General features: G+C 58.4%; 2 protein-coding genes across 2 annotated transcripts in view; one reads left to right on the top strand and one right to left on the bottom strand.

Annotated features, from left to right (window-relative positions):
• ZBTB46 (zinc finger and BTB domain containing 46) overlaps positions 1 to 18,048 on the top strand; it is a 48,887-nt gene extending 30,839 nt beyond the window's left edge. Inside the window, exons 3-5 of the mRNA XM_066236433.1 lie at positions 1,350 to 1,634; positions 11,872 to 12,047; positions 15,361 to 18,048. Of these exons, the coding sequence (XP_066092530.1) occupies positions 1,350 to 1,634; positions 11,872 to 12,047; positions 15,361 to 15,735 (836 nt within the window). The 3' untranslated portion in view covers positions 15,736 to 18,048. The remainder of the gene's footprint in view (positions 1 to 1,349; positions 1,635 to 11,871; positions 12,048 to 15,360) is intronic.
• A 1,022-nt stretch (positions 18,049 to 19,070) lies between these two features.
• On the bottom strand, positions 19,071 to 23,354 carry SLC2A4RG (SLC2A4 regulator). The gene is made up of 8 exons (XM_066236297.1): positions 23,097 to 23,354; positions 22,682 to 22,821; positions 21,654 to 21,763; positions 21,067 to 21,251; positions 20,879 to 20,979; positions 19,922 to 20,186; positions 19,746 to 19,837; positions 19,071 to 19,636 (listed from the first exon to the last, which is right to left on the bottom strand). The coding sequence occupies exons 1-8, from the start codon at positions 23,205 to 23,207 to the stop codon at positions 19,525 to 19,527; spliced, it is 1,116 nt and encodes a 371-aa protein (XP_066092394.1). The 5' UTR covers positions 23,208 to 23,354; the 3' UTR covers positions 19,071 to 19,524.
• Between the last annotated feature and the right edge of the window lie 567 nt (positions 23,355 to 23,921).

Genomic DNA, 23,921 nt, shown 5'->3' with positions numbered 1-23,921 from the left:
CAGATGTCACAGCCAGATGGCCCTCACATCCAAGCCTGGTCCTTGGAGTGACCCCCACCCCTGCTTCTGCTCTGAGACTTTCTGGGGCTCCGAGGAACCGGGTCTTTGTTTATAGTGGTTTTGCAGCCAAATGAAGGCTTTTCTTTCCTTCCTTCCTTTCTCCTTCCTCCCCTCCCTTTTTTATTTCATTCGTCCATTTACAAAATACATAGTTACTGAGGTAGCCACAGTGTCCAGGATGGATGCATGGATAAACACAAATGTGGTTCACTCAAACAGCAGAATATGATTCAGCCTTTTAAAAAAATTTATTCAAAAAAAAATTATTCAGTGAGAGGAGGGGAGGCAGACACAGACTCCCCCAATTGTGCCCCAGACCAGGATCCACCTGGCAAGCCCACTAGGGGGCGATGCTCTGTCCATCTGGGGCCATCACTCCCTTGCATCTGGAGCCATTTTTTAGTGCCTGAGGCGGAGGCCATGAAGCCATCCTCAGCACCCGGGCCAACTCGCTCCAGTGGAGCCATGGCTTGCAGGAGGGGAAGAGAGAGAGAAAGAGAAAGAGAAGTGAGAGGGGGTAGGCTGGAGAAGCAGATGGGCGCTTCTCCTGTGTGCCCATGCCAGGAATCAAACCCAGGACTTCCACGTGCAAGGCCTGAACCAGTGCTGATTCAGCCTTTCAAAGGTTCTGAAACCTGTTATGAGACATTTTCATTCGCTATTCTGTGCTTGTCCGGCCTTTAGATGAACCGGTTCCTCTCCAGTTCTGTTTGAACCGTGTTATCCTCATGTGAGGAGGTGTGTCCTACATGTGACGTCCAGATATTTGGGGCACACACTGTGACCTGGGTGCCCGGCAGAAAGACGCCAGGACTTCGGAAGCGCAGCTCCGGATGGTGCTTGTTTCACTCTCGGTGGACAGCAGGCATCGGGGCGTTTCTGCGCATTTTGTTAGGAAACTCTTGCTTTGGGCTGCAGGTCACCGCTCTGCATCCCGCCAGTTTGCTGACGTGTGGGTTTGTTGCACTGAGGTCAGCGGTCCTCCCACGGTGGTTTGACGCGTGCACGGAGATGCAAACCCTGCCCGACTCACCACAGCCTCTGATCTGCACCTGGAGGCTGGAGGGGTCTCCTGCCCCACATCCTGGGGGCGGCCACCACTGTTCCAAGTGGAACCCCCCATCTGAGGCCTTCGTGGTGGCTTCGGGTGTCCTGGGATCCCGTCACTGACATCCGTGACGGGATGGGATGGACCTCACGGGCAGCTGGGTGGTCCAGAGCTCATCGCCCGGCTCCACTCCCTCTTGGAGGCTCTTGAAATGACCGGCGCGTTCTGTTTCCTCCCCCAGATTCGGACCTGACCGTCACCGAGGCCAGCAGCTCCGACAGCCGCGGGGAGAGGGCGGACCTCTATGCCCACATGGACGAGGGTCTCCTGGGGGCAGAAGCCAGCTACTTAGGCCCGCCCCTCACCCCCGAGAAGGACGAGGTGCTGCAGCAGGCCACCGCGGTGGCCAATCTGCGGGCGGCGCTCATGAGCAAGAACAGCCTGCTGTCCCTCAAGGCCGACGTGCTGGGGGATGACAGCTCCCTCCTGCTGGAGTACCTGCCCAAGGGCACCCACTCCCTGTCCCGTAAGTGCACACGCTGAGTGTGGAGAGGAGCAGTGAGGGCCTGAGACCCCCGGGGCGAGGGTGCGGGCGTCGTGCCTGGTCCAGGCGATGGCCGGCCGGCCAGGGTGGTGGCGTCCTCGGGCCCCTGAGCGCCGTCAGGGAGGTCACACAGGACGCCGTCACGGTCGACGTGGGGTGGTCAGGGCCGCAGGGAGGGGGCATTGCGTGCTGGTTCAGATGTTTCCAACTTAAAATCGAGGCATCTAAACCCAAGACCCGCTTAAGGGACATGGGAGCTCTGGCTGAGTCGGGACAAGCAGGCGAGGAACAGAGGAGCCTCGTGCGCAGGGGACAGGCTCAGGCTCCGTGGCTGGTGGCTGGGACCTGTGCCCACCTCTCCTCCGCGGTGTGGGGGGGGGCAGGTGCGAGGAAGCTGAATCGGGGCGTGGGTCCTGGCTTTGCTTGAACTAGAGAACGGTTGTTGCACATGAACTGGTGTTTACAGTTGGTGTTGACTGAAGTGCCTCCTCCTTCCTGAATTGAATTCTAGCTGCTTGGAGCATCGGACGAGGCGGGGGCTCAGAGACACCCTCCTGCCAATACTGGGGGCGCTAGCTTGTACACCCCCGTGGCACCTGCCCACGAGCCCACTGGGTGCCGGCCCGAGAGCAAGCCACTTTTCTGCGTCACGGGTGCTCTGAGGAGCCGTTCTGGGGACCCTGGTGGCTGCTGCCCGTGTGCAGACACTGAGTGTGTCACCAGGAGAAACACCCTGTGTCTGGCTGGTGCTCAGTGTGGGTGTGACAGAGCCAGCTGTGGCCCCATTGTTCTCTGTCAGGGACGAGGACACACCCCCAATGGGAGGCACTGGGTGTGGAGGGGGTGCAAGGTGCCCCACCCTGGTGGCCCTGGGGCTGAGTGTCTTGGGTGTAGAGCCCAGGTAAGACCAGGGTGAGACAGCACCTCGGGCTGAAGGAAGGACCTACCAGTGCTCTGGATGTTGGGACTGGGGAACTTATACCTTTGTTTTCATCTTCACTTAAAAAAAAAATCAGTATTTTTATAACTTTGTTTTCATGAGCACTAAAATATTTACGTTTTGTGTTGGAGCGATGAGAACTGCTCCCAGCTAATAAAGACTGAAGTTGGAAAATAACCTTTATGCTTCCTTTATTTCCACCTGCTGAATTAAGAGCCGTTGCCAGGCCGGACAGGGTCCGTGGTGAGGACGGGGCTGTGATTAAGACCGGGGACTATGTGGCGTTGGGTGTGCTTTTCACAAGCAAAGCAGGTTCGGACCCCCTTTTCTGCACCTGAGAAGTGGGGGTGGCTTCTCTTACACGGTTGTCGTGAACTTAAAACGAAATAGCGTTTGTAAAATGTCGAACACCCAAGCCAAGTGTGTGTGTGATAAACGAGGCAGAACATCACTCCCTTCCCCTCCGAAATTAAAGCTCCATCTCGGCAGAACTCGGCAGGTTTGTGCCAACCCCGCGGCAGTTAAAGAAGGTTGTCCCAGGGCATTTGGGCCTCTGGAATTGACAATCGGCAGCTGGACTTCCAGCCAAGGGGATGATTGGACAGGTTTTGTGGGTGACAAGAAAGGCAGCTTGGGACCCACCGGAGATGTTTGGCTGTTGAGGGGTTGGGGCCTCCAGCACCCTCTACGCTGATGGCCCCTCAGCGTCCCCTGTGGGCCTGGACACTCTCCTGTCTCCTTCTAGCTGCTCCTGGCAGTCTGTTACAGACTCGGGACGGTGACACCAGTCTGTGCTGCCCCCGCGTGGCTGATCTGTCCTCGTCACCAAGAATGATGCGCAAGGGGGTGACTTGTTGCTCTTTCTACCATCTCGTGTCCAGCTGCCTTCGCCTCCACCCCCACCCCCGGCAGAGGCCCCGGGTCTCACACCTGAGTGAGGTCACGGGGTGGGCAGTGACCCCAACAGGGCCTTTTGGGCAGAGTTTTCTGTTCGAGTCTTTCTCATGCCTACCTGCCCAACTGCTCGCCACGTAGTTCATCTGTCTTGGCGTAGGAGCGAGGACGGCCACCTCCACGCTCCTCGTGTCTGTGAAACACGCCTGCGAGTCCCGCCACACACGTGTCCTCACAGCTCAGGGGGGCTGGGGGAAGGAAACCCCATCGCCTCCCACGTGTGGTGGTACAGTCAGCGAGTGGGGGGGGGCAGGTGCGGTCAGCGAGTGGGGGGGCAGGTGCGGTCAGCGAGTGGGGGGCAGTATTTTCTTATTTCTATTATGCTGTCACGTTCTTGCTTTTGATATTCTAAATTTACCCCCTTTCTCGTGAGAACCCGCCTGTTTGTTTTCTGTCGATAGAGGTGAAAAGTTGGCAGAGTTGGCCGATGACCTGGGCTGCGGCGGACCCGATACCCGCCCAGCACGCGGGCTCCGGCGTTCAGCGGGCAGCGAGGCGGCAAGGCAGCGGGAGCTGCTGGGCACGGCTTATTGTAACACATGGTTTTCTGACATTCTGCATAAAAGCTACCTGTTTTCTGGCTTATGCTAAAATAGAGACGTCAGCTTCCCCGAGCACACACTGAAGGGGGTCTCTGGCCTGCATCCTCTGCCGCGTGTGTCTCTGGACCCACCGTCCTCATCCTCTGGGGATCCACCGAAGGTGTTGTGAGGGTCAGGCTCCTTGACTTGATGGGGGAGGGGTTGGGGCTGTGACTCGTGGACGCAGCAGGGTCTGCTGTGTGTGTAGGGGACCCTCACCCGTGTCCTCCAGACCGCGGTCCTGGGGAGCCCAGGATGGCGTGAGCATGTGTTCATAGAGGGAAAAAATGGCCTCAGGCCGGGCTCCACTGACAGCACAGCGGAGGCCTGGCCAACCTGCTCCTCGCGCAGGTGGACGGTGGGGTGGATGGTGAACAGGGGTGGACAGTGTTTCCCTGCAGAATGTGCTCTGGGCGTCCCGGATCTGACCCTGCACTGCCTGGTGCCCTGGAGGGGACACTGCATGACAGTTTTGCAGAAGAAAAGGACAGTCCTTGCAGATGATGAAGGGAATCATTAACTGTGCAGCCGGTGCTCAGAGGTCCTTCCTGGCTGGTTCTGGGACCTTCTACCACAGTGCCCTTGTTTCCAGGGTTCTGTATTCAGCAAGTGGTTTCATTGCTAAACCGTCCTTTAACCTGTGGCCGCTCCATGGGAAGACTTTCTGTAATTTTCACGCCATTCAGTTTAACTGGACTCTCCCTTTTATAACATTTTCGGCAGGGGCAAGCGTCTTCCCCGTTGGTCGATAATACTTACTAGAAACCACGGAGAGCATGGTTTGTGGCTCAGAACACGCCCCTGTCTTGGGAGTCGCATTTGGGTGCTGCGATCGGGTGGGACCCTGACCCGTGCGTCGCCTTCCTGGGCCCCTAAGAGTGCCGTCGGGACCCGGATCCTGGGCTGATGACCCAGGATCACACACTGCAGAAGAACCAGCCCATGGGGGTGTGGGAGCCTGGGGGTCTTGTAGGGCTGGAGGTCGTCCCAGCCCCTGAGATCACCCGACGTCGAAAGCATCACCTGACCGTTGTGGGCATGTTGCCCCATTGATACCGTCTGTGGAAACGGGGGAGTCCCTCCCCACCGCCCTGACTGTGGTGGGCAAACGTGCCAAGTCCCCTGAGCTCTTCCTAGGGAGGTAGGGCTACTCACAGAGTCTGGCGGTGATGGTGGGTGGGCACTCGGCCTGGACCAGGAGCTGCAGGGCCTCCCCGGCGCTGACGTGGTGCTCAGACCTCCGGCAGGCGTGTGCTGGGGGCAGCTGCGGACAGATCTTGTTTGAGTCATGGTTTGAGAAATGTTTCCTCAGTGTTTAAAAAAAAAGGAACAGTGGGTCCTGGCCAGTTAGCTCAGTCAGAGCATCGTCCCAAAATGACAAGGTTGTGGGTTTGATCCCTGGCCAGGGGCACACACGGAAGGCAACCAGTGAATGCACGGCTGAGTGGAACAAAAGGGAATGCTTCTTCCCCCTCCCCTCTCTCTCCCTTCCTCTCTCTATAAATAAATAAATAAAAGTTGAGTCCTAGCCGACGGCCTGATTGGTTGAATTATCATTAAGAAGCAGAGGTTGGGCCTGACCTGTGGTGGCGCAGTGGGATAAAGCGTCGACCTGGAACACTGAGGTTGCCGGTTCGAAACCCTGGGCTTGCCTGGTCAAGGCACATATGGGAGTTGATGCTTCCTGCTCCTCCCCCTTCTCTCTCTCTCCCCTCTCTCTAAAAATCAATTAAAAAAAAAATCAATAAATAAAAAAAAAAGAAGCAGAGGTTGCTGGTTCAATCCCCGGTCAGGGCACATACAGGAACAGCTAGATTCCTCTCTCTCTCTCTCTTTCTCCCTGCCCTTCTATATATATTAAAAAACAAAACGGACCCGGGTCTTCACCAGGTTCTGGATGGACACTGGGATTTTAAACACTTTCTTGCGGAAGGACATTTGTTGAGAGCCCAGTGTTAGAGGAAGAACCAGCTGGACACGGAAATGTGTGTCTCAGACCACTTCTCACGAGTCCTCGTGACACGTCCCGACTTTCTGGGCCACGGCCTTCTGGGAGAGAGGCCCCCCACCCGGGACGAGTCCCACGTGGAGCCTTGGCACCCACTCCTCCTGTATGAGGGAAGCTGAGAACACCACCCAGATGCCCACCTCCAGTGAGACCCAGGCTTTGTCACATGTGGCACTCTGCTCACCACGGGGAGGTCAAGGACGGTGCTTCCGGAACTTTCTAAGCCCCACCAGCTGCTGCTTGTTCCTGTGGCTGAGGCTCATTTCCTGTGTTCCCAAGGCCTGGAGCCAGCCCAAGTCACACGGAGGGGGGAGTGTGCTAGCAGAACGGCCCCTCCACCCTCTGCTTAGCCCGGACGCCAAGGCCGAGGAGAGCCAGCCTCCGTCCCAGGTGAGACACGAGGCTGCCACCCCATCACCTGTCTGGCACAGGGCCCACCAGGTAGAGTCCTACCCGCGCGCTCATGTGCCCAGCCGTGTGCCAAGCTCTCCCCATGCTCAGCTCCGCAGGGAACAGTGAAAACTCAGTCTCAGGTCGACTAAGTAACTGTTTCACACTCGTGGCAACCTGCTGTATGAAGTTGAATTGGTTTTATACTTAAATGAAAATACTCCTGTGAAGAATTACCCCCGCCCCCCATAAGCATCTGACTCAGGAAGAAGCAGGTTATGGAGGCCAGATTCTCGAGCCAGCGGCTCGCGCTGACCCACGACTCGGGGACCTCAGATAGGTCCTCCCCGTTTCTTATCGAAAGAAAGGTCTGTTAGGTTCCTTTGTCTCCCTGAGGAAAAATAAATGTCTAGGAAGAGCTTAACCACATATTTCGGATTTTGGAATTAATTAAGTGTTAGTCTACTACGATCCTTTCTAACAGGACAGTTTGGGTGGACATGTTGCTGTTGTGTTAATGCAGTTTTTTTATTTTTTATTTTCGAGCGTCGTTCGCTGAGAATTAATTGTAGCCTTCCTTTCCAGACACGTGACAGGTCGTCCTTGTGGTGGCCGGACAGGGACCTGGTAAGTAAGGGGTGACAAAACGAATCTGCTCTGAAAACCTTCTTGATTTCCTTGTGTCCTGATGGCTTGTAACCGGTCTGCCTCTCGTTGTAGGTTGACACCTTCTGAGCCCTGGAGGCCCGGGCTGAGCGGGGAGGTCTCCTCTGGACTTGGCTGCAGCCGGCGCCTGGGTGGGTCTCCACGGGGCCACCGGCCTGTGCGGGATGCCAGGGTCCTTCCTGCACTCTGGGTGGCTGGTGCCACTCCCACACACGCCTGTCTGGACTTAATCAGAGTCCTGACTGCTTTACCCTGAAGTCAGCGCAGGACCCACGAGGAAAACGCGCCGCGGAAACCGGGTACCTTTGTGCGGGAACAGGTGTCCGCCCGTGCTCTGCTGCAGCCTACCGGCCTGGGGCGGGTCCCATTGCCCACTGGCTGATTCACCGGCTGGGACCTGGGACCAGACGTCCCTTTTGTGTCTTTAAAGCCGTCACTTTGAACCCTCTGCAGGCGGCCTGGTGAAGACCTTTCAGTGTCCATCCGATGACCATGCAGGCCTGGGCATGACACTGTCATCCTGGTAGGCGTGTCCCTGGAGTGCAGTGACTGTCGTGGGGGCAGGAGACCCCAGGGCAGAGGGCTCCTGGAGGCGTGCACAGTCAGGGCCCCCGGCAGACCTGGCGGACGTCTCACGGTCCTGTTCTGGAAACCTGGGAGGTCTGGTTGCTGGATTGTTTAGACGCCCTTTGAGAGGAACAGCGTTCTGTGCCAATAAAAGTGGGAACAGATGCTAAATAACAGAATCAAGTGACTAAATCCTACCGGCAAAAGCAGACCGTCACTGTCCTTGTCAGACAAGGACTTGAAGGTATCCGTTTCCAGTGCGTTCAAGGGAACGGTGAGCAGAGTAGATTCAAAGATGGAGACGTTCAAGAGGGTTGAAATATATATATATCTATATAAAAGAAAATAATGACATGAACATTCCGGAACTGAAAATACAATATCTGAAATGAAGGATTCCTTGAATAGTTCAGTAGCCGTCTGGAAACAACAGGAGACAGAGTGAAGTGAACTGGGAGACAGAGCAGTGGGAAACACCCACGGTGAAGCTCAGAGGAGAAGAGAAGGAGAAAACAGCAAAAAGGAGCACGGAACCCAGAGAGAACACGGAATGGACGCGTCCTTGGAGTTCTAGAGCACAGAGGAGAAAGCACGGAGCAGGAGCAGAATCCAGGGAAAGAGCAGCTGAGACTCTTCAGAGCCAACGAAAGATGTCCATCTACGGTTTCGGGAAGCTTTGTAAGCCCAGAGCAGAGTGAAGACCAGAATAAAACAATGGCAACAACAAAAAGCCAATATCTGGGCACATTACGGTCGAACTGTTGAAAACCAAAGACAAAAAGAAAAATCTTAAAAGCAGCCAGAGGGAGAGGAAACGAAACAAAACGTTTCTTCCAGAGTAACAGACCGATGGCTAACTTTTCAACAGCAACTACAGAAGCTCGAGGGATAAATGTAGTCATGGGGGGCTGTGGAAAAAGTTGCCAACTTAGAATTCTGTGCCCAGCAAAACTGCCCTTCAGAAATCAGGGCTGTCTAAAGACATCAATGATCATACACACCGAAAGGAAAGAATGTATCGCCAGTTGGCAAGAAGCACCGACAGCGTGAGGCTGAAGGCAGGTGCCCCGGACGGAAGCACGGACTGACGGGAGGAAGAAGGACACAGGAGTAACTGTGTGGCCAGTGGAAGTGGTTTAGACCACTGACATTTAGAGCAACACTTATGTCTTGGGGGCTTTTAACACAAAGAAGAGTGAATACGTGACAGTAACAACTTGAAGGGGAGACAGGACGGCAGACTCATGCTGTTCCTACTTGACCAGGCAGGTCTGGGCACAACACGGCCATCCTGGGAGGCGTGTCCCTGGTGTGCAGTGACTGTCACGAGTGCAGGAGACCCCAGGGCAGAGGGCTCCCGGGTGCATGTGTGGTCGGGGCCCCTGGCAGACGTGGCGGAATGGGCTCATTGTCATGTGCTGGAAAACCCGGGAATCTGGTTGCTCGATTATTTTGCTACCCTTTGAGAACACTTGGGAGAAAATAGATGCTTCTTTTAAGAAAGAAAATAGCCCTGGCCAGTTGGCTCAGTGGTAGAGTGTTGGCCTGGCATGTCGGAGTCCCGGGTTTGATTCCCGGCCAGGGCACACAGGAGAAGCGCCCATCTGCTTCTCCACCCCTCCCCCTCTCCTTCCTCTCTGTCTCTCTCTTCCCCTCCTGCAGCCGCAGCCGAGGCTCCACTGGAGCAAAGTTGGCCCGGGTGCTGAGGATGGCTCTGTGGCCTCCGCCTCAGGCGCTAGAGTGGCTCTGAATGCAACAGAGCATCACTCCTGGTGGGCATGCCGGGTGGATCCCGGTCGGGCGCATGCGGGAATTTGTCTGACTGCCTCCCTGTTTCCAACTTCAGAAGAATACGAAAGAAAGAAAGAAAGAGAGAGAGAGAGAGAGAGAGAGAGAGAAAGAAAGAGAAAGAAAGAAAGGAAGGAAGGAAGGAAGGAAGGAAGGAAGGAAGGAAGGAAGAAAGAAAGAAAGAAAGAAAGAAAGAAAGAAAGAAAGAAAGAAAATGGCCTGGCCAGGCAGTGGCGCAGTGGATAGAGCGTCAGTCAGACTGGGACATGGAAGACCCAGGTTCGAAACCCCAAGGTCACTGGCTTGAGTGCAGGCTCATCTGGCTTCAGCACAAGCTCACCAGTTTGAGCACGGGGTCACTGGCTTGAGTGTGGGGTCATAGTCATGACCCCATGGTTGCTGGCTTGGGCCCAAAGGTTGCTGGCTTGAGTCCAAGGCTTGAGCAAGGGGTCATTCGGTCTGCTGTAGCCCCCCCCCCCCCCGGTCAAGGCACATATGAGAAAACAATCATTGAACAACTAAGAAGCTGCAACAAAGAATTGATGCTTCTCATCTCTCTCCCTTCCTGTCTGTCTGTCCCTATCTGTCCCTCTCTCTGACTCTCTCTCTGTCTCTGTCAAAAAAAGAGAGAGAGAAAGAAAGGGAAAGAAAGAAAGAGAAAGAAAGAAAGAAAGAAAGAAAAAAAGATGGCTCTGGACTGGTAGCTCAGCTGGTTAGCATCGTGAAATACGCCGATGTTGTGAGTTTAATCCCCAGTCAGGGCACATACAAGAATCAGCCAATGAATGCATAAATAATTAGAACAATAAATTGATGTTTCTCTCTTTTTTTCCTTCTTCTCTCTCTAAAATCAATGAATAAAATTAAAAAAGAAGAAGCAAAATAAAATGTTGCACTCAGGTTTCCCCCGTGTTTGAGTAGCCATGTTTCAGGAACGGGCTGCAGTGAGGACCAGCTCCCCGATGCATGTTCAGGGGCCACTGTGCTCAGGGTCCCTGCTCTGCGCCATCCGTTTGGTGCCGTTTCCATGGCGACGTGGCTGTGGCTTGGGTCTGAGCAGCAGAATAGAGCTGGGGGCCATGGGAGCCTGCTTCCTGGAGATGGTGGTGAAGGGTTCTGGCCTCTGTGATGTGGCGGTGGCTCAGGGATGGGGTGTGGTCATTCTTCCAGTGGCTGGGAGGCTTCCCCCCGGGAAGGGCCCAGGGCTTTGTGTCACCTCAATCCCAACCCTCCCCATGCTCCTGGGCTGGGACTCTGTGGCATTTACCCTCATGAGCGCCTCCCTCTGAACACCTTCAGGGGCGGTTGTGACCGTGGCCAGGGCCTGCCATGCGTGGACGTATGCAAGGCATCTGAGGGAGCAGCAGGGGGCCACCCTGGCCTGACTGGCTCTGCCTCCTCCTGTGGGACTCATTCCGGCCATCACCTTCGACTGTATTCAGTGTTCTTGACCCTTGGTCTGTCCTCTGGGTGCGGATGCCGGCTGAGGGCCTGGGCAGCTGTGTCCAGATGCTGGAGGACAGGTGTCCAGCACGTGGCTCCTCGCACAGGAAGAAGTGGGACCACATGATTTGTCGTAGGCGTCCCAGAGAGGCCCAGGAGGGTTAGGGTTTCTGGGGGGCTGGGGGGACTCTCTGCAGGTTCAGGAGGTGTTGGCTGTGGTGTCTGGGCTGCTCCACTGGCTAGTGGGGCCCTGGGCGGTGGGGTTAATGCTTGGGACCCCAGGCCACCGAGAGACTACCTGAAACGGGAAGTGCGGCACCCCCGGGGGCACGGCTGCGTCTGGTGTGGAGCTGGCCCGGGGGACCTCCGGGACCACGGCGCGGTTTCTTGGAACGTGGAAAGTTGGAGGACAAGCCCCTCCCCAAGGCAGAGGCTCCTCACGGCACTTGCTGCGTGTTTGGGGTGGACCCAGCCTCTCGCTCGGCTGTGTCCACGGGGTGCTTCACTGATGTGACCCTGCGGCCCCTTCCCTCTGGGCATTCACAGTGCAGAGCCGCTGGCCCACGGAAGTGGACGGCGATGGCGGGGGAGCAGCTGGCTGCCGGGCCCCGGGCGCCATGGGCCGTGTCCACGAGCAGAGCGGTGGGCTCAGGGCTCTGGCTCCCATGCAGATACTGTGTTTCTGCTACGATTGCATATGTCCTTGTCACTGTGTTCTAGGCGCTGACATCTAAGGTGTTGGCCGTGTCTGAGGAGCGGACACGGTGGCCCGGCCATCTGGCCCCTGGGACAAACCTGTACCAGATGGGGAGCCGGTTGGGTGGACAGTCGGTGTGGGGCCGGCTCGTGGGTCATTGGTGACTCTCTCTTGCTGTCTTTCAGTCAACGAGTTCACGGTCATCAGGAAGAAGTTCAAGTGTCCCTACTGCAGCTTCTCAGCCATGCACCAGTGCATCCTCAAACGCCACATGCGCTCCCACACGGGCGAGCGGCCCTACCCCTGCGAGATCTGTGGGAAGAAGTTCACGCGGCGCGAGCACATGAAGCGGCACACGCTGGTGAGCGCGGGGCGGGGGCGGGGGGGGCGGGGTCAGGTGCCGTCGTGGGGGCGGCCCAGCAGGCGGGGTGAGGAGGAAGGGGCTGGACAGCCACAGGAAGCCCCAATGTGGGGTCCACTCAACACCACATCCCCCCACCCAGCTCTGCCCTCCAGAATCTCAGGGGTGCCCAGAGTCATCTGTAGGGCACAGAGGCTTGGCTGGACATCCATGGCACACTGACATGTTGACCGTCAGGAGCAGACCCACCAGGAGGGCAGAGCCATCCAGGCCAGTCTGGAGGGGCCGTGTGGAGTCTGCAAGGGTGGCCCAGGCGTGCCGTGACACAAGGGTGGCAGTCTGGGGTGGGGTGGGGGTCGAGGCAAGACGGCTTGACCTCTGACAGGCTGACCACTGGAGCAAACAGGGTCTTTGCCCTTGGGTGTTGGTCAGTGCAGTGAGCAGAGCTTCCTTGGGGTCCCATTAGGACTGGGATCTTGTTGGCCCCTCCAGCCTGTCCTCCTCACCAGGCAGCCTTAGCAAGCTCTTTGCATGTCCAACCCAATGTGGATACTCATTTGGAAATAGGACAGACACCTAGGGGAGACCCCTGAGGTCAAGTCGGAGAAGCTAGAGGGGAGACAGCTCTGGGCGTGGGGGCCCCGCCCAAATGACCATGAGAGATGCCTGTGCTCCCCAGTTGGCACTGTGAGCCCCAACCAGTGAGCGTCCCAGCGTGGATGCGCCCTGCACTGTCCCCGGCCCCCCCTGCTCCCCCGGTGGGGTCCAGCCTGGACCTGGAGGGGCAAGTCAGTAAGTGCAGAGACCAGCTCAGCCGTGGGCCTGCATGAAAAGAAGGCGCTGCAGGATTGAAGAACAAAAACACACAAGACACAACACACAGAGAAAGAGGGGTCCAGGGGACTCCCAGCCTCTAGGACTGAGAGCCCGGATCTCTGCAGCCTCATCAAATTTATTGGTCTCTTTTGCTCATTATTAGGTAAATTAACAGAGCCTGGGTTCAGGTGCATAGAAGGGTAATTAACTAATGTCTTTCAGGTATGTAGGGAAAAGGCCATAGGGATCAACTGTTTTCCTTTAAACAATCTTTTCTGTGTTTGCAAGGGCAGCGTTCTGCACCCGCAGGACCGACCCGGTGTTCCCAAGTCCGCACAAAAGACTTGTCTCAGGACCACAGTCTAATTCCCAGCCATTTTCCCACAAGCAGGCCAAGGAGCAGGAGAGGTCCACTGGGCACCCTGGCATTAGAACCCCCTTCTCCAGCCGCCTGTCCTCTCTGCTTCCCCTACAGCGCCCCCTAGAGGCTCCTTCCCGCCAGTGCTTCACAAGAGAGAAGTGTATCTTTTTGTTCCTTATGCTAACAAGTGCGAGGAAGTTGTAACATGGGTTGCTACAACCCCTCCCTCTCCCCACTCATTTGATACATTCATTTCTAAATAATCCCACTGAAATGCATGCAAGTCCACCTGGGGGCTGGATGGCAAAGACACATGTAGGAATTTGTGCCGAGTTATGTCAGAAGCTGGAAAAAATCCTTTACAGCAAAACCCTGGATGTGTGAAAATGAAAATTAATGATCTTGATTCAATGAAAGCTCAGATAATTTGGCAGAAAAAGTTAGAGTGAGCCAGTGACCCTCAGAACGTACCTCACACGGGTCAAAGGAAACGAACTCCTAGCTTGCGGAGCTCTGAGGACGGGGCATTTAAATAAGCGCTGGTGGAAAGAACGGCTGTGGCTAAAGGTGGCTTGATACTTAATAGGAATTCCTGCATCTGTTACAAGTAATTGGTTCCAACTAGTGGCATTTTAAAGCTCACTGCCTTGGTTTCACTGGGCATTCCCTGGAAACATTTACAATAATTTTTTTTTTTTTAAAAAAACAACCCTTAAATTTTATTTTTTCAATTACAGTTTACGAACAGTATTATTTTGTATTAGTTTCAGGTGTATCGCATAGACAATCGTACAGTTTACAAAGTGTCTCCCCCCCCCCCCGATATCTCTAGCCCCCCACCTGGCACCTTACATATTTAGAGTAACTACATCTTTTCTTTAGCGAAACCGCATTCATGATTCAGTAAACGTTGATCCTATCAGAGGGTCCGGGTCTGCATTGCCAGCTCACCTTGGAATCTTATCCTGGGGTTTATAGATGGCCTTCCGGGGGAGGGTCAGATCCCTGAAAATATGTTTGAAATGTGAGGGCTTGTTTTCCTCTTAGGAGGGGATCTGTCTCTTCCCCTTTAATTTCTCCAGGGTCCCCGACCCCACGGAAGCGGCTGAGTCCCCACGTCCAGCAGGCATCTCAGGAGCTGAGCCATGGTTGCCATGGCGCCCGCATCCCTCCCTTCCCCCTCCTTCCACTAGTCCATATGGACGAGTGCCCAGCCATCTGGTCCTGGCCGGAATGCCCTTGTTGCTCCAGTGCCCCCACAGCCGGTGTCCCTGCCCTGTCCTGCCCACCGTCCTGCCCAGCTGTGCCTGCTCCCCAGACCGTTTCTCGACAATTTGGGCCTTGAATTTTCGTTCTGTTGTTGGGGGTGGTGGGAGGGTCGAGGAAGCCCTGGATTTAAAATGTATCAGACAAATAAAGAGACCCAGGAGGGTTCCAGGGACCCCACTGCTAGAACCCTGAGCCTTTGGGGGCAGCATCCAGCTCCAGGGGTCTTGGCTGGCTCCCCCTGCAGACATCCCACCCCCGGTCCAGCCACCAGCCTCACACCTGCTGGTGTCGGTGGTCAGCACACATGGGCGTGGCAGGTCTTCATGGTTTAGGGCAGGGGTCCCCAAACTACGGCCCACGGGCTACATGCGGCCCCCTGAGGCCATTTATCCGGCCCTTGCTACACTCCCGAAGGGGCACCTCTTTCATTGGTGGTCAGTGAGAGGAGCATAGTTCCCATTGAAATACTGGTCAGTTTGTTGATTTAAATTTACTTGTTCTTTATTTTTTAAATATTGTATTTGTTCCTGTTTTGTTTTTTTTCTTTAAAATAAGATATGTGCAGTGTGCATAGGGATTTGTTCATAGTTTTTTTTAATAGTCCGGCCCTCCAACGATCTGACGGACAGTGAACTGGCCCCTATGTAAAAAGTTTGGGGACCCCTGGTTTAGGGTTTTGTCAGTGGACATGGTGAGAGGACAGCGGGGGTACCACCGAGGTGGGAGGTCGAGGAGCATCCAGTACAGTGACCCGTGGGTCCGGCGGTGTTGGCGAGCAGAGAGGAAGGAGACAGCCCTCCGGACCTTGTCTCCAGCAGGGCACCGTTGGTTCAGACTGCCCCCTCACTGCCCGCCCTGTCCCCGCAGGTGCACAGCAAGGACAAGAAGTACGTGTGCAAGCTGTGCAGCCGCGTGTTCATGTCAGCCGCCAGCGTGGGCATCAAGCATGGCTCCCGTCGCCACGGCGTGTGCGCCGACTGTGCGGGCCGCGGCGTGGCCGGGGCGCTGGACGGTGGCGGGGCCGAGGGCTCCCCTGAGCTCTTCGCCGGCGACGGGCCCTACCTGGAGGACCCCGAGGACCCCCGAGGGGAGGGCGAGGAGGAGCTGGGCGAGGACGAGGACGATGTGGGCCTGGCCCCGGAGGACACGCTGCTGGGGGAGGACAAGGACGAGGAGGACTCGCCGCGGGGGCCCCGCAGCCCCTCGGGGGGGCCCGACAAGGACTTCGCCTGGATCTCCTAGGCCCCTGGGCTGGGCGCTGGGGTGGTGGCAGTGCCACCCCCTCACCTGTGTGTGCGTGCTTAGGGGTCTCCCTTGCCTGGGGCGGGGCCATCTGACCCCTGCAGCCCCTCCTCCGGGCCCCACTTTATTCTGCTCCTGCCCCCCAGACAAACACGGAGATCCAGCCCTGTGATCTCAGAAGCAGATGCGGCCCCAGCAGCGTGGGCTCTGGGACTGGACACGGAGTTGATGGGGTGCAGGGTGAGTTGCCACCTGTCGTCTTCGGGGGCAAATCGAAGGTCCCTAACAGGTGCCTATCGTGAGGAGCATCTAGGTGGCCTGTGTGGCACAAGACGGCATAGCGGCCAGGCCAGGGTCAGCACTGTTTGGGCGTCGAGTGTGGCCCTGAGGTCACAGGTCCGAGGGATGAGTCCTGCACCCACCCCATGGTGGCCAGGACTCCAGTCTACCCACCCCTGCTCTGTCCCCTTCCCCGCAGCCGGGTCACTGCCTCTAGCCCTTTGCCTTTGAGGCTCCGCTGTCCCTGGGGCCACCTGTAGAACCAGGTCCAATGTACAGAAAGCCCTGCAGCCCTACTGCCTCTGGGCTTTGGTGCTCAACACGAAACAGCTTCAGAAGCCCGGCTGGGGCCGAGGGCTCCCAGGTGCTAACTTCTGGGGGAGACTGTGGGTGGCTCGGGGCTCCCTGCAGGAGTCCCGCTCTTTGTACTCTGTGCACTTCCTTGGGGAACCCGGGGCGGCCCCGTCCCGTGGCTCTGCCCGCCCGTCGCACCCACCTTGGGGGCTTGCCTGCGTTGCTGCTAACACTGGAGGCCGAGCGCTGCTCACGCCTCCCCAATGGGTAACCAAACTTTTTAAGTAGAGAGTTCTTTTGTCTGGCGTCCTTGTTTCTCACTGGAGGGGCTGTCTCCCTCCCTTCCTTGCCTCGGGGTCCTCTCACTGTCGTGTCAAGCCCGCCCGCAACCCGTTCTCCTGTTTCCGGAGTGGGAAGCAAAGGCTTCGCTCCTGCGCTGCCACTGCCCGCTGGCCAGCACCGCCCTCCTATTCTGACTCCACTCTGTGACCGAGACATTCCACCTCTCACTCACCTCGCTGGCTTGGGCACCGCCCGCCGCCGCCTCGTGCCCGCGCCCCCCGCCCCCCCCGTGAGGACCCACGGGTGCCATATGCCGTATGGAAGCCGTGGTTTTCCCCCCTTTTCCCACAGACTCTGAGCTGAGCGGCTTTTACCAAGTTTTTTTTTTGTAAGTGGGTCACATCTATTCTTTCTGGGTGGAATACCCCACATACCCTCACGTACGTTACTGTGCCCTCTGAGGGCACCAGCCTCCCTGCTGAGGGGTGCGGGACCTTGGCTGGCCAGAGTGGGTGCATGGAGTGTGGTGCGCTCCTTGCAGTCCCGCCCAGGGGAGAAGCCCCCGCTTTTTTGCTTTCATTTATTTATTTAAAAAAAGTAAAATCAGCCACTGTTTCTATTGGTTAGACTAGGGAGCTCTTGAGCACCTCCCTCACCCAGGGACGCTGTGAGCTCCTCAACACTGGCATCCTTCCGAGAAAGAGCCAAGGTTGCCCCAAACACGTGGAGCCCTCCACGCTGCCCGCTCTTTCCTGGGGAGGGTGGGCCAGGCTGTGCGGGGGGCCTTGCGAACACGCTTCCCACCTGTCACCAGTGAGGCCCGGCGGGGCCCCCTACCCTGGGGCTCTCAGAGCCTGTACCTCCCTTCACTTTCTAGCTCCTTTTCTGAAACAGACCTACTTTCCTATAAAGTGCATTTGGAAACCAACCTTTGCTGCCAACAAGTGTCTCTGGGTTTGTACTGGCCCCGACTCTCAGGCCGACCTGCCCGTGCCCGGGCCGCCTCCGCCTTCACAGTCAGACTCAGGACCTCTTGCTCTTCCTTGACCTGCTCTCTGCCCCTGCTGACCTTTTTTTGGGGGGGAGGGGGTTCCCTGTCCGTGCCACAGGGGCATTTTCTTTCTTAAAATCAACACTGTACTGGAAAGCCAAGGGCCCGCTTCCCGCCCCACCGAGTCCCCGGTGTTTGCCGGCGGCAGGTTCACTGTGTTGCAGGACGGAGAGGAACATATCGCCTCCTCTCTGGGGTGCAGAGGGAATGATGTGCGTCACAGTTTTGTTTTTTTTTTTTTTTTTATGTGACTGGTTTTTCTTCTTCTTCCCCAAATCAATGTTTTAACTAATAAATATTTTTTTGAATGAAGAGGAAAAACTGTGTAGATGACATTTCACACTTTGTACTTTTCCATTTGTGTCTGTCTGCATTTTGGTGTTGGCAACACCCAAGCGGGAAAAGTCCGCTGGGTGGTGAGTCCGGTGGGGGCGGGGGCGGGGCAGGGCGGGGCACCCACAGACTTTTGTATGAAGCTCTGGATCCTGACCAGGGGTGTGTTGTGCATTCGGACCCTGGGTTTTGGGAAAGGGTCATGACACTGCCAGGACTCCATAGGGACCTTGATTCAAAAGACACAGCTACTGCTCCCAACTTTGCACATCTTCCTTTATTAAAAAAAGAAAAAAGAAAAAAAAAGAGAAAAGGCAAAAACTGGAACTTTTTTGCAATATGATGAAATATCATCTTATTTTCGCTCATTCTGTGACATGTGCAGCTCTTTAAAAGCCATACTTAATGGTTAATGTTTTTTTTTTTTAGGCCCTATATTGTGTGTTTTGTATGCAGCCCTTTTAGAACGACTTTGTAGTGAGGGTGCTGTGTGTGTGCTTTTTCTAAATATTTATTTTTCCAACATGCTTTCAACCTGTCAACAAAAACAAACAGTAAAAAAAAAAGGGGGGGGGCAGTGTTTGAAGATTGTTGATTTTTTCCCCCCAGGAAAAATCTATATTATATTGACTTTATATTAATTATTATAAAACTGTGTTTGTATTGCAGATGTGTTAACTATTTGGGGGAGGAGGTTTCCTCGTCAGTGGGTGGGAAATCGGAGCTTTTGTCTGCTTCTCTGTAGCCATAGGACAGGTAAACAGTACCTTCTCTAGTGGTCTTGCGATTTCTTGTCTGCCTGGGCTCGGGCCTGCCTGTGGGTTTCCTTTCTGTGACGGGATTAGTTTAGACATTCTTGCAAAGCGATCACTTTCAATAAATTGGGAAATTGCTGCTCAAGCAGATGCCTTGTGTGTGTTTCAGACAGGGTCCCCTCCTCTAGCCCCAGACTGGGTGGATGTGACCAGAGTGACCCCAGCCCCATGTGGCCGGCCAGTTGCGGGCCTCCTGGGCCTGCCCATCCACCAACCACACCCATGGCAGGGTCCCCGGTTCCATGACCTTCCCCCACCCCAGGAGGCAGACACAGCTTCTGAAAAAAAAAACCCAAATCTTTAATTTTTCTCCTCGCCTGGCGCAGCCCAGACGTAAGACACCTGAGCTTTGCAAACATGGTACAAATGTCAGCCCCAGGGTCCTTGAACCATCAGGTTAAGTGCAGCGGGGGAGGCCCCTCCCGACCACCCTCAAAGTGCATCCCGGCCTGGCTCCCACATGGCCTTGAAGTCAGGCCCTTCAGCACCCTTGACGGAGTTCGTGGACAATCAGGGAGGGCAGCCACCCCTGGGAACCCTGGTGTGGCTTTAGTGCAAAAGGCTGGTTTCTTCAGAGGCACTTTGAGTGGTGGGACCCTCTGCCACCTCTGGGGGTCCGGGGTCACTGACACCCCTTCCCCCATGAAAAAGTAGGCCCTGTGGCTAAGAGAGGCCCCAGGCCGGGGGGTGGGGGGCAGCTTCTTTTCTCCTTTAAGAACCTGGAGGGGAGGGGGCTCAGTCCAGGAAGCGCTGACAAGCCTTCTTCCAGCGGCAGGCCGTGCACCAAAGGTCGCGGTGCTCCATGCCGTACACTTTCCGGCACTTCTTGGCATCACCTCGGGGCTTCCTAGGGGCACACACAGTGGGGGGCATGGAGTGCCATTGGGCTGGGACCCTCCCCACCTGCCGCCAGCCCCTACACACACACACACACACACACACACACACACACGCACCTCAGGTTGGCACCAAGCTTGGAGGGCAGGGCTGGCACGCAGGCCCTGACTGTGCTAGGCTGTGGCTGCAGCCGGTTGGGTGCCAGGCAGCCCTGCAAGGAGACACAGCTGTGGTCTTGCTTCCCTCCAGAGCACCCTGGGACCCAGCTCCAGCTGCTGCCTGTCACCTCACGTACCTGGTAGGAGTGGTCACTGTGGCACACCTGGGGGGGCACCGCAGAGCTCAGCACCTGCGGCGGGGACAAGTCCAGGGGATGCAGCAGGCTGGACAGGGCCGGGGGCTCCGGCAGCTCCAGGTGGGGGAAAGGGGGCGGCGGGGAGGCTGTGGGGGACATCGGGGTCAGGCTGGACAGACCATCGGTCAGCATCTCCAGACCAATGTCCAGCTCCGTGTAGTAGAAGTCCTCCTCGCCATCGCTCTGCTCTGGTTCTGCCTGCCGCCTGCTGGGTCAGAGCAGGTGGGAGCTGAGAGTGCTGGCCCACAGGGCCTGCCCCAACCCCCACGCACCCAGCACCATGCACGCCCCCAGCACCACGCACGCCCCCAGAACCACTCACGCCCCCAGCACCACGCACGCCCCCAGCACCACGCACGCCCCCAGCACCACGCACGCCCCCAGCACCACGCACGCCCCCAGCACCACGCACCCCAGGTGCGCCAGGCGGATGGGTCTCTGAATCCCCGAGGCCGTGCTCAGCACCTTCCCCCCACAGGGCCTGCCCCGACCCCCACGCCCCCAGCACCACGCACGCCCCCAGCACCACGCACTGCCCCCAGCACCACGCACCCCAGGTGCGCCAGGCGGATGGGTCTCTGAATCCCCGAGGCCGTGCTCAGCACCTTCCCCCCACAGGGCCTGCCCCGACCCCCACGCCCCCAGCACCACGCACACCCCCAGCACCACGCATACCAGGTGCGCCAGGCGGATGTGTCCCTGCATTCCCGAGGCCGTGCTCAGCACCTTCCCCCCACAGGGCCTGCCCCGACCCCCACGCCCCCAGCACCACGCACGCCCCCAGCACCACGCACCCCAGGTGCGCCGGGCGGATGTGTCCCTGCATCCCCGAGGCCGTGCTCAGCACCTTCCCCCCACAGGGCCTGCCCCAGCCCCCACGTCCCCAGCACCACGCACCCCAGGTGCGCCAGGCGGATGTGTCTCTGCATCCCCGAGGCCGTGCTCAGCACCTTCCCACAGCGCTTCCACAGGCACTGGAACAGGACCTGCACCGCGCTCTGGGCGACAAGAACCAGCCGTCAGGCTCGGCTACCTCTCTCGGAGGTCTGTGTCCACCCCACCCTGACCAGTGCGCCCAGGCTCACCTTCCTCTTCCGAGGGGCAGGCTCCCCGAACAGGAAATGGGCTGCCTCCAGGGTCAGTGGGGGCGATGGGGTGGACGGGGAGGACTGCTCGCTGACTGGGTCCCATCCCCAGTCCCCACTGCCGCTGCTGCCGTAACTGCCTGGTGGCTGCACCAGGGTTTCAGACCAAGGCTCCAAGCTGGGCTCTGCGGGGACATGCCAGGCCAGTGTCCGGACTCCAGCGGTTTCAGGCTGCTCAGCGGTGAGCCCCCTGAACTCTGAGCGTTGGCCTGTTCACAGGTAGGTTTTGTGAGTCCACAGACTCTCGGAGGAGGTTGTGACCAGGAGGGGCTGGCCACGGCTGCATAGGGACTAGCCTCCCTAGAATAGGGAAGGATAAATGGGAGATGCCTGGCCAGCCAGACGGAGGTGGACAGGTGATCACAGGGGCCTGCAGACCCCGGGCACTGGGAGTCCTGATGTCCGTGTTTAGAAGGTGGTGTTCCAGGTGAAGGGGTTCTGCTTGACCAACCTTTTAAAGTCCTGGAGGACCACTGGCCCTGGGCTCTGTCTCTATCCCTACCCTATGTCAGGTCTCTAAGTCTTACCTGTGCTGAAGGCTGCAGCTGGGGGCCCGAGCAGGAGGGGGCTGGTGGACAGGCTTGTGAGGGCTGCTGCAGCCATGACCTCATCCAGCCGGGCTTTTCCTTGGGGGGCTCTAGAGAAGAGGTTGGGGGTGGAGGGTAGGTAGGGCAGATGGGGCCCAGCAAGTACTCCAGACCCCTCCCCCGGCCAGGCATACACGTGCAGGCCTGGGCACGTGTATGTGCGCACTAGGCTCCCTCACTCCAGGCACTCAAGGCCTGGGCTAGGCAGCAGGCCCAGCTCCGCCCCCAGCTCAGGTTGCAGAGCCCAGATCTCCAGGAACCACCCGGAGCAAGGCCTGGGCTGGGGTCTCCCTGAATGAAGCTTGAGTCATCTACAGCCTGGGCTGCGTTCCAAGGTGTCTCCTACAGACCCTAGTGCTGGACAGGGGTGAGGCCCCACGGGTTGGACAGGGCACAAGAGGCCCAGCCCTCCCCCAATCACACATTAACCCGGGTTGCGCAACAGCAGCTGTGGGCCTAGGGCCAGGCGTGGGGGGGGGGGGCAGGGAGCGGATAGCAGCCAGCAGTCAGCAGCAGCCAGGGGAAACAGCTCCAAGCACAAGCCGGTCCCCAGGCCCCAGCGGGCCGGGCCAGAGCCCGCCCCTGGCTGCACAGCCAGCCCAGGGTGTCTGGCACCCTAGAGGGTTTCATGGTGGGGCTGGGGAGATGGTGGTCAGAAGTCCCAGGATCCCTAGGCAGTGGACCTCACTCCGGCAACGCAGCCTCTACAGCACAGACTGGCAGCGGCCCCCTCCCAGCAGAGCTCTGGTCCCAGGGTTTAAGGGGGAACAAGAGAAACTAACACCCTGATCATTTCTACTCAACTCTTCCAGAGGAGTGGCCACAAACTCAGTTCGGGACTCTGACCTGCCCCGCACCGGGGACCCCATGGGGGTGTTGGGAAGGCTCGCGCACGCACCCCACCCACCACACCTGCACACCAGGACGCACGTGTACGCACGCCCACTTCGGCCTGGCGCGCGGCTCACCTGTGCGCTGGCACCGGAATGTGCGCCGACGGCGTCGGGGGCCCCGCGGCCGCCCCCGCCCTCGTCCCCGGGGCCCGTGGCTCTGGATCCTGCGGGGGCGCGAACTCCAAGCCCGCCAAGTCGCCGCCCACGGGAGGGCCCTGCGGACAGGGCGTGCTCAGCCGAGGCAGCAACACGGGGCCCCCAGCCCCCAGCCGGATCCGCTCGTTACCCGCAAACCGGCTGCGGCCGGCGCGCCCCGCCCCCGGCCCCGCCCCCGGCGCGGCGCGGCGGGAAGCGGCCCCGGCGGCCCGGTCTCGCGGACCCACGAACACACACGGGCCACCGCCCCGCCCCCCGGAGCCCGAAGTTTGTGTAGCCCCGACGCCATCTTTACGGCGAGCGCACTCTGGCGCCCGTCCCCGGCGCCCGGTACCTGCGGCGGCGCGAGCACCGACACGGGCGCGGCCGCGGGTTCTGGGCCGGCAGCTCGGGGTGAGGGGTGCCTGCAGCCCGGACCAGGCGCCGGGGGGCGCTCGGCCTCCATGGCCTGCAGGCCGGGCGCCGAGGCTGCAGAGGCGAGGCCGGACGCTTGGGACGCGGCCCCGGGCCGGGCCGGGCTGGCCGGGCCGCCGACCCCCGCCCTGGACCGGCAGCCACCCGCGCCGCTCTGCCCCGAAGCTGCAGCCGGGCCCGCCCCCCTCCGTTTGTCCCCGCCCCCTGCATGCACCTATTGGTCCGCGCGCCGTATCAACATTCCGAGGTGGACTGTGGCCCGGAAGGCCGCGCTCCCATTGGCTCGCGCTCCCAGGCCACGCCCACCGAGGCCCCCGCCCCCGGCCCGTCGCTCCCGCGCTGGCCGCGAGAGGGGGCCCCCGCTCTCGGCCCCCGCCCGCCTGTCGGTCCCTTGGCCTCTGCTGAGCCGCGACCCGCGCGCTTCCGCTGGTGCAGAGGGCCAGCTTCCTCTCGGGGTGCCGGTGCGCGGAGTTGCCAGATCGGGGAAGGGGCCGCGTCTCCTCGGCGGGCTTCTCCGGAGCAGGTTATTCTTTAACGCTCGGCTGCCCACCTCCCCCACCCCTTATGTAACCCCTGGGCTGGGTGGCCCGAGCCCTCCCTCGGCGTTCAGGGTCCAAGTCCGACCCCGGGCGGCCACCCTGCCGGCCGGCTGCGCCCTCTCTAGAACCGACCCGGCCTGGGGACACCACCCCTAATCTGGCCCCTCTCCCCACACTGCCTGCGTGTCAGGGCCCAGGCACCCCAG

The sequence above is a fragment of the Saccopteryx bilineata genome, chromosome 6 (assembly GCF_036850765.1).
Source record: "Saccopteryx bilineata isolate mSacBil1 chromosome 6, mSacBil1_pri_phased_curated, whole genome shotgun sequence".
In the NCBI taxonomy this organism is placed as follows: domain Eukaryota; kingdom Metazoa; phylum Chordata; class Mammalia; order Chiroptera; family Emballonuridae; genus Saccopteryx; species Saccopteryx bilineata.
This window is presented reverse-complemented; position numbering and strand designations above follow the sequence as displayed.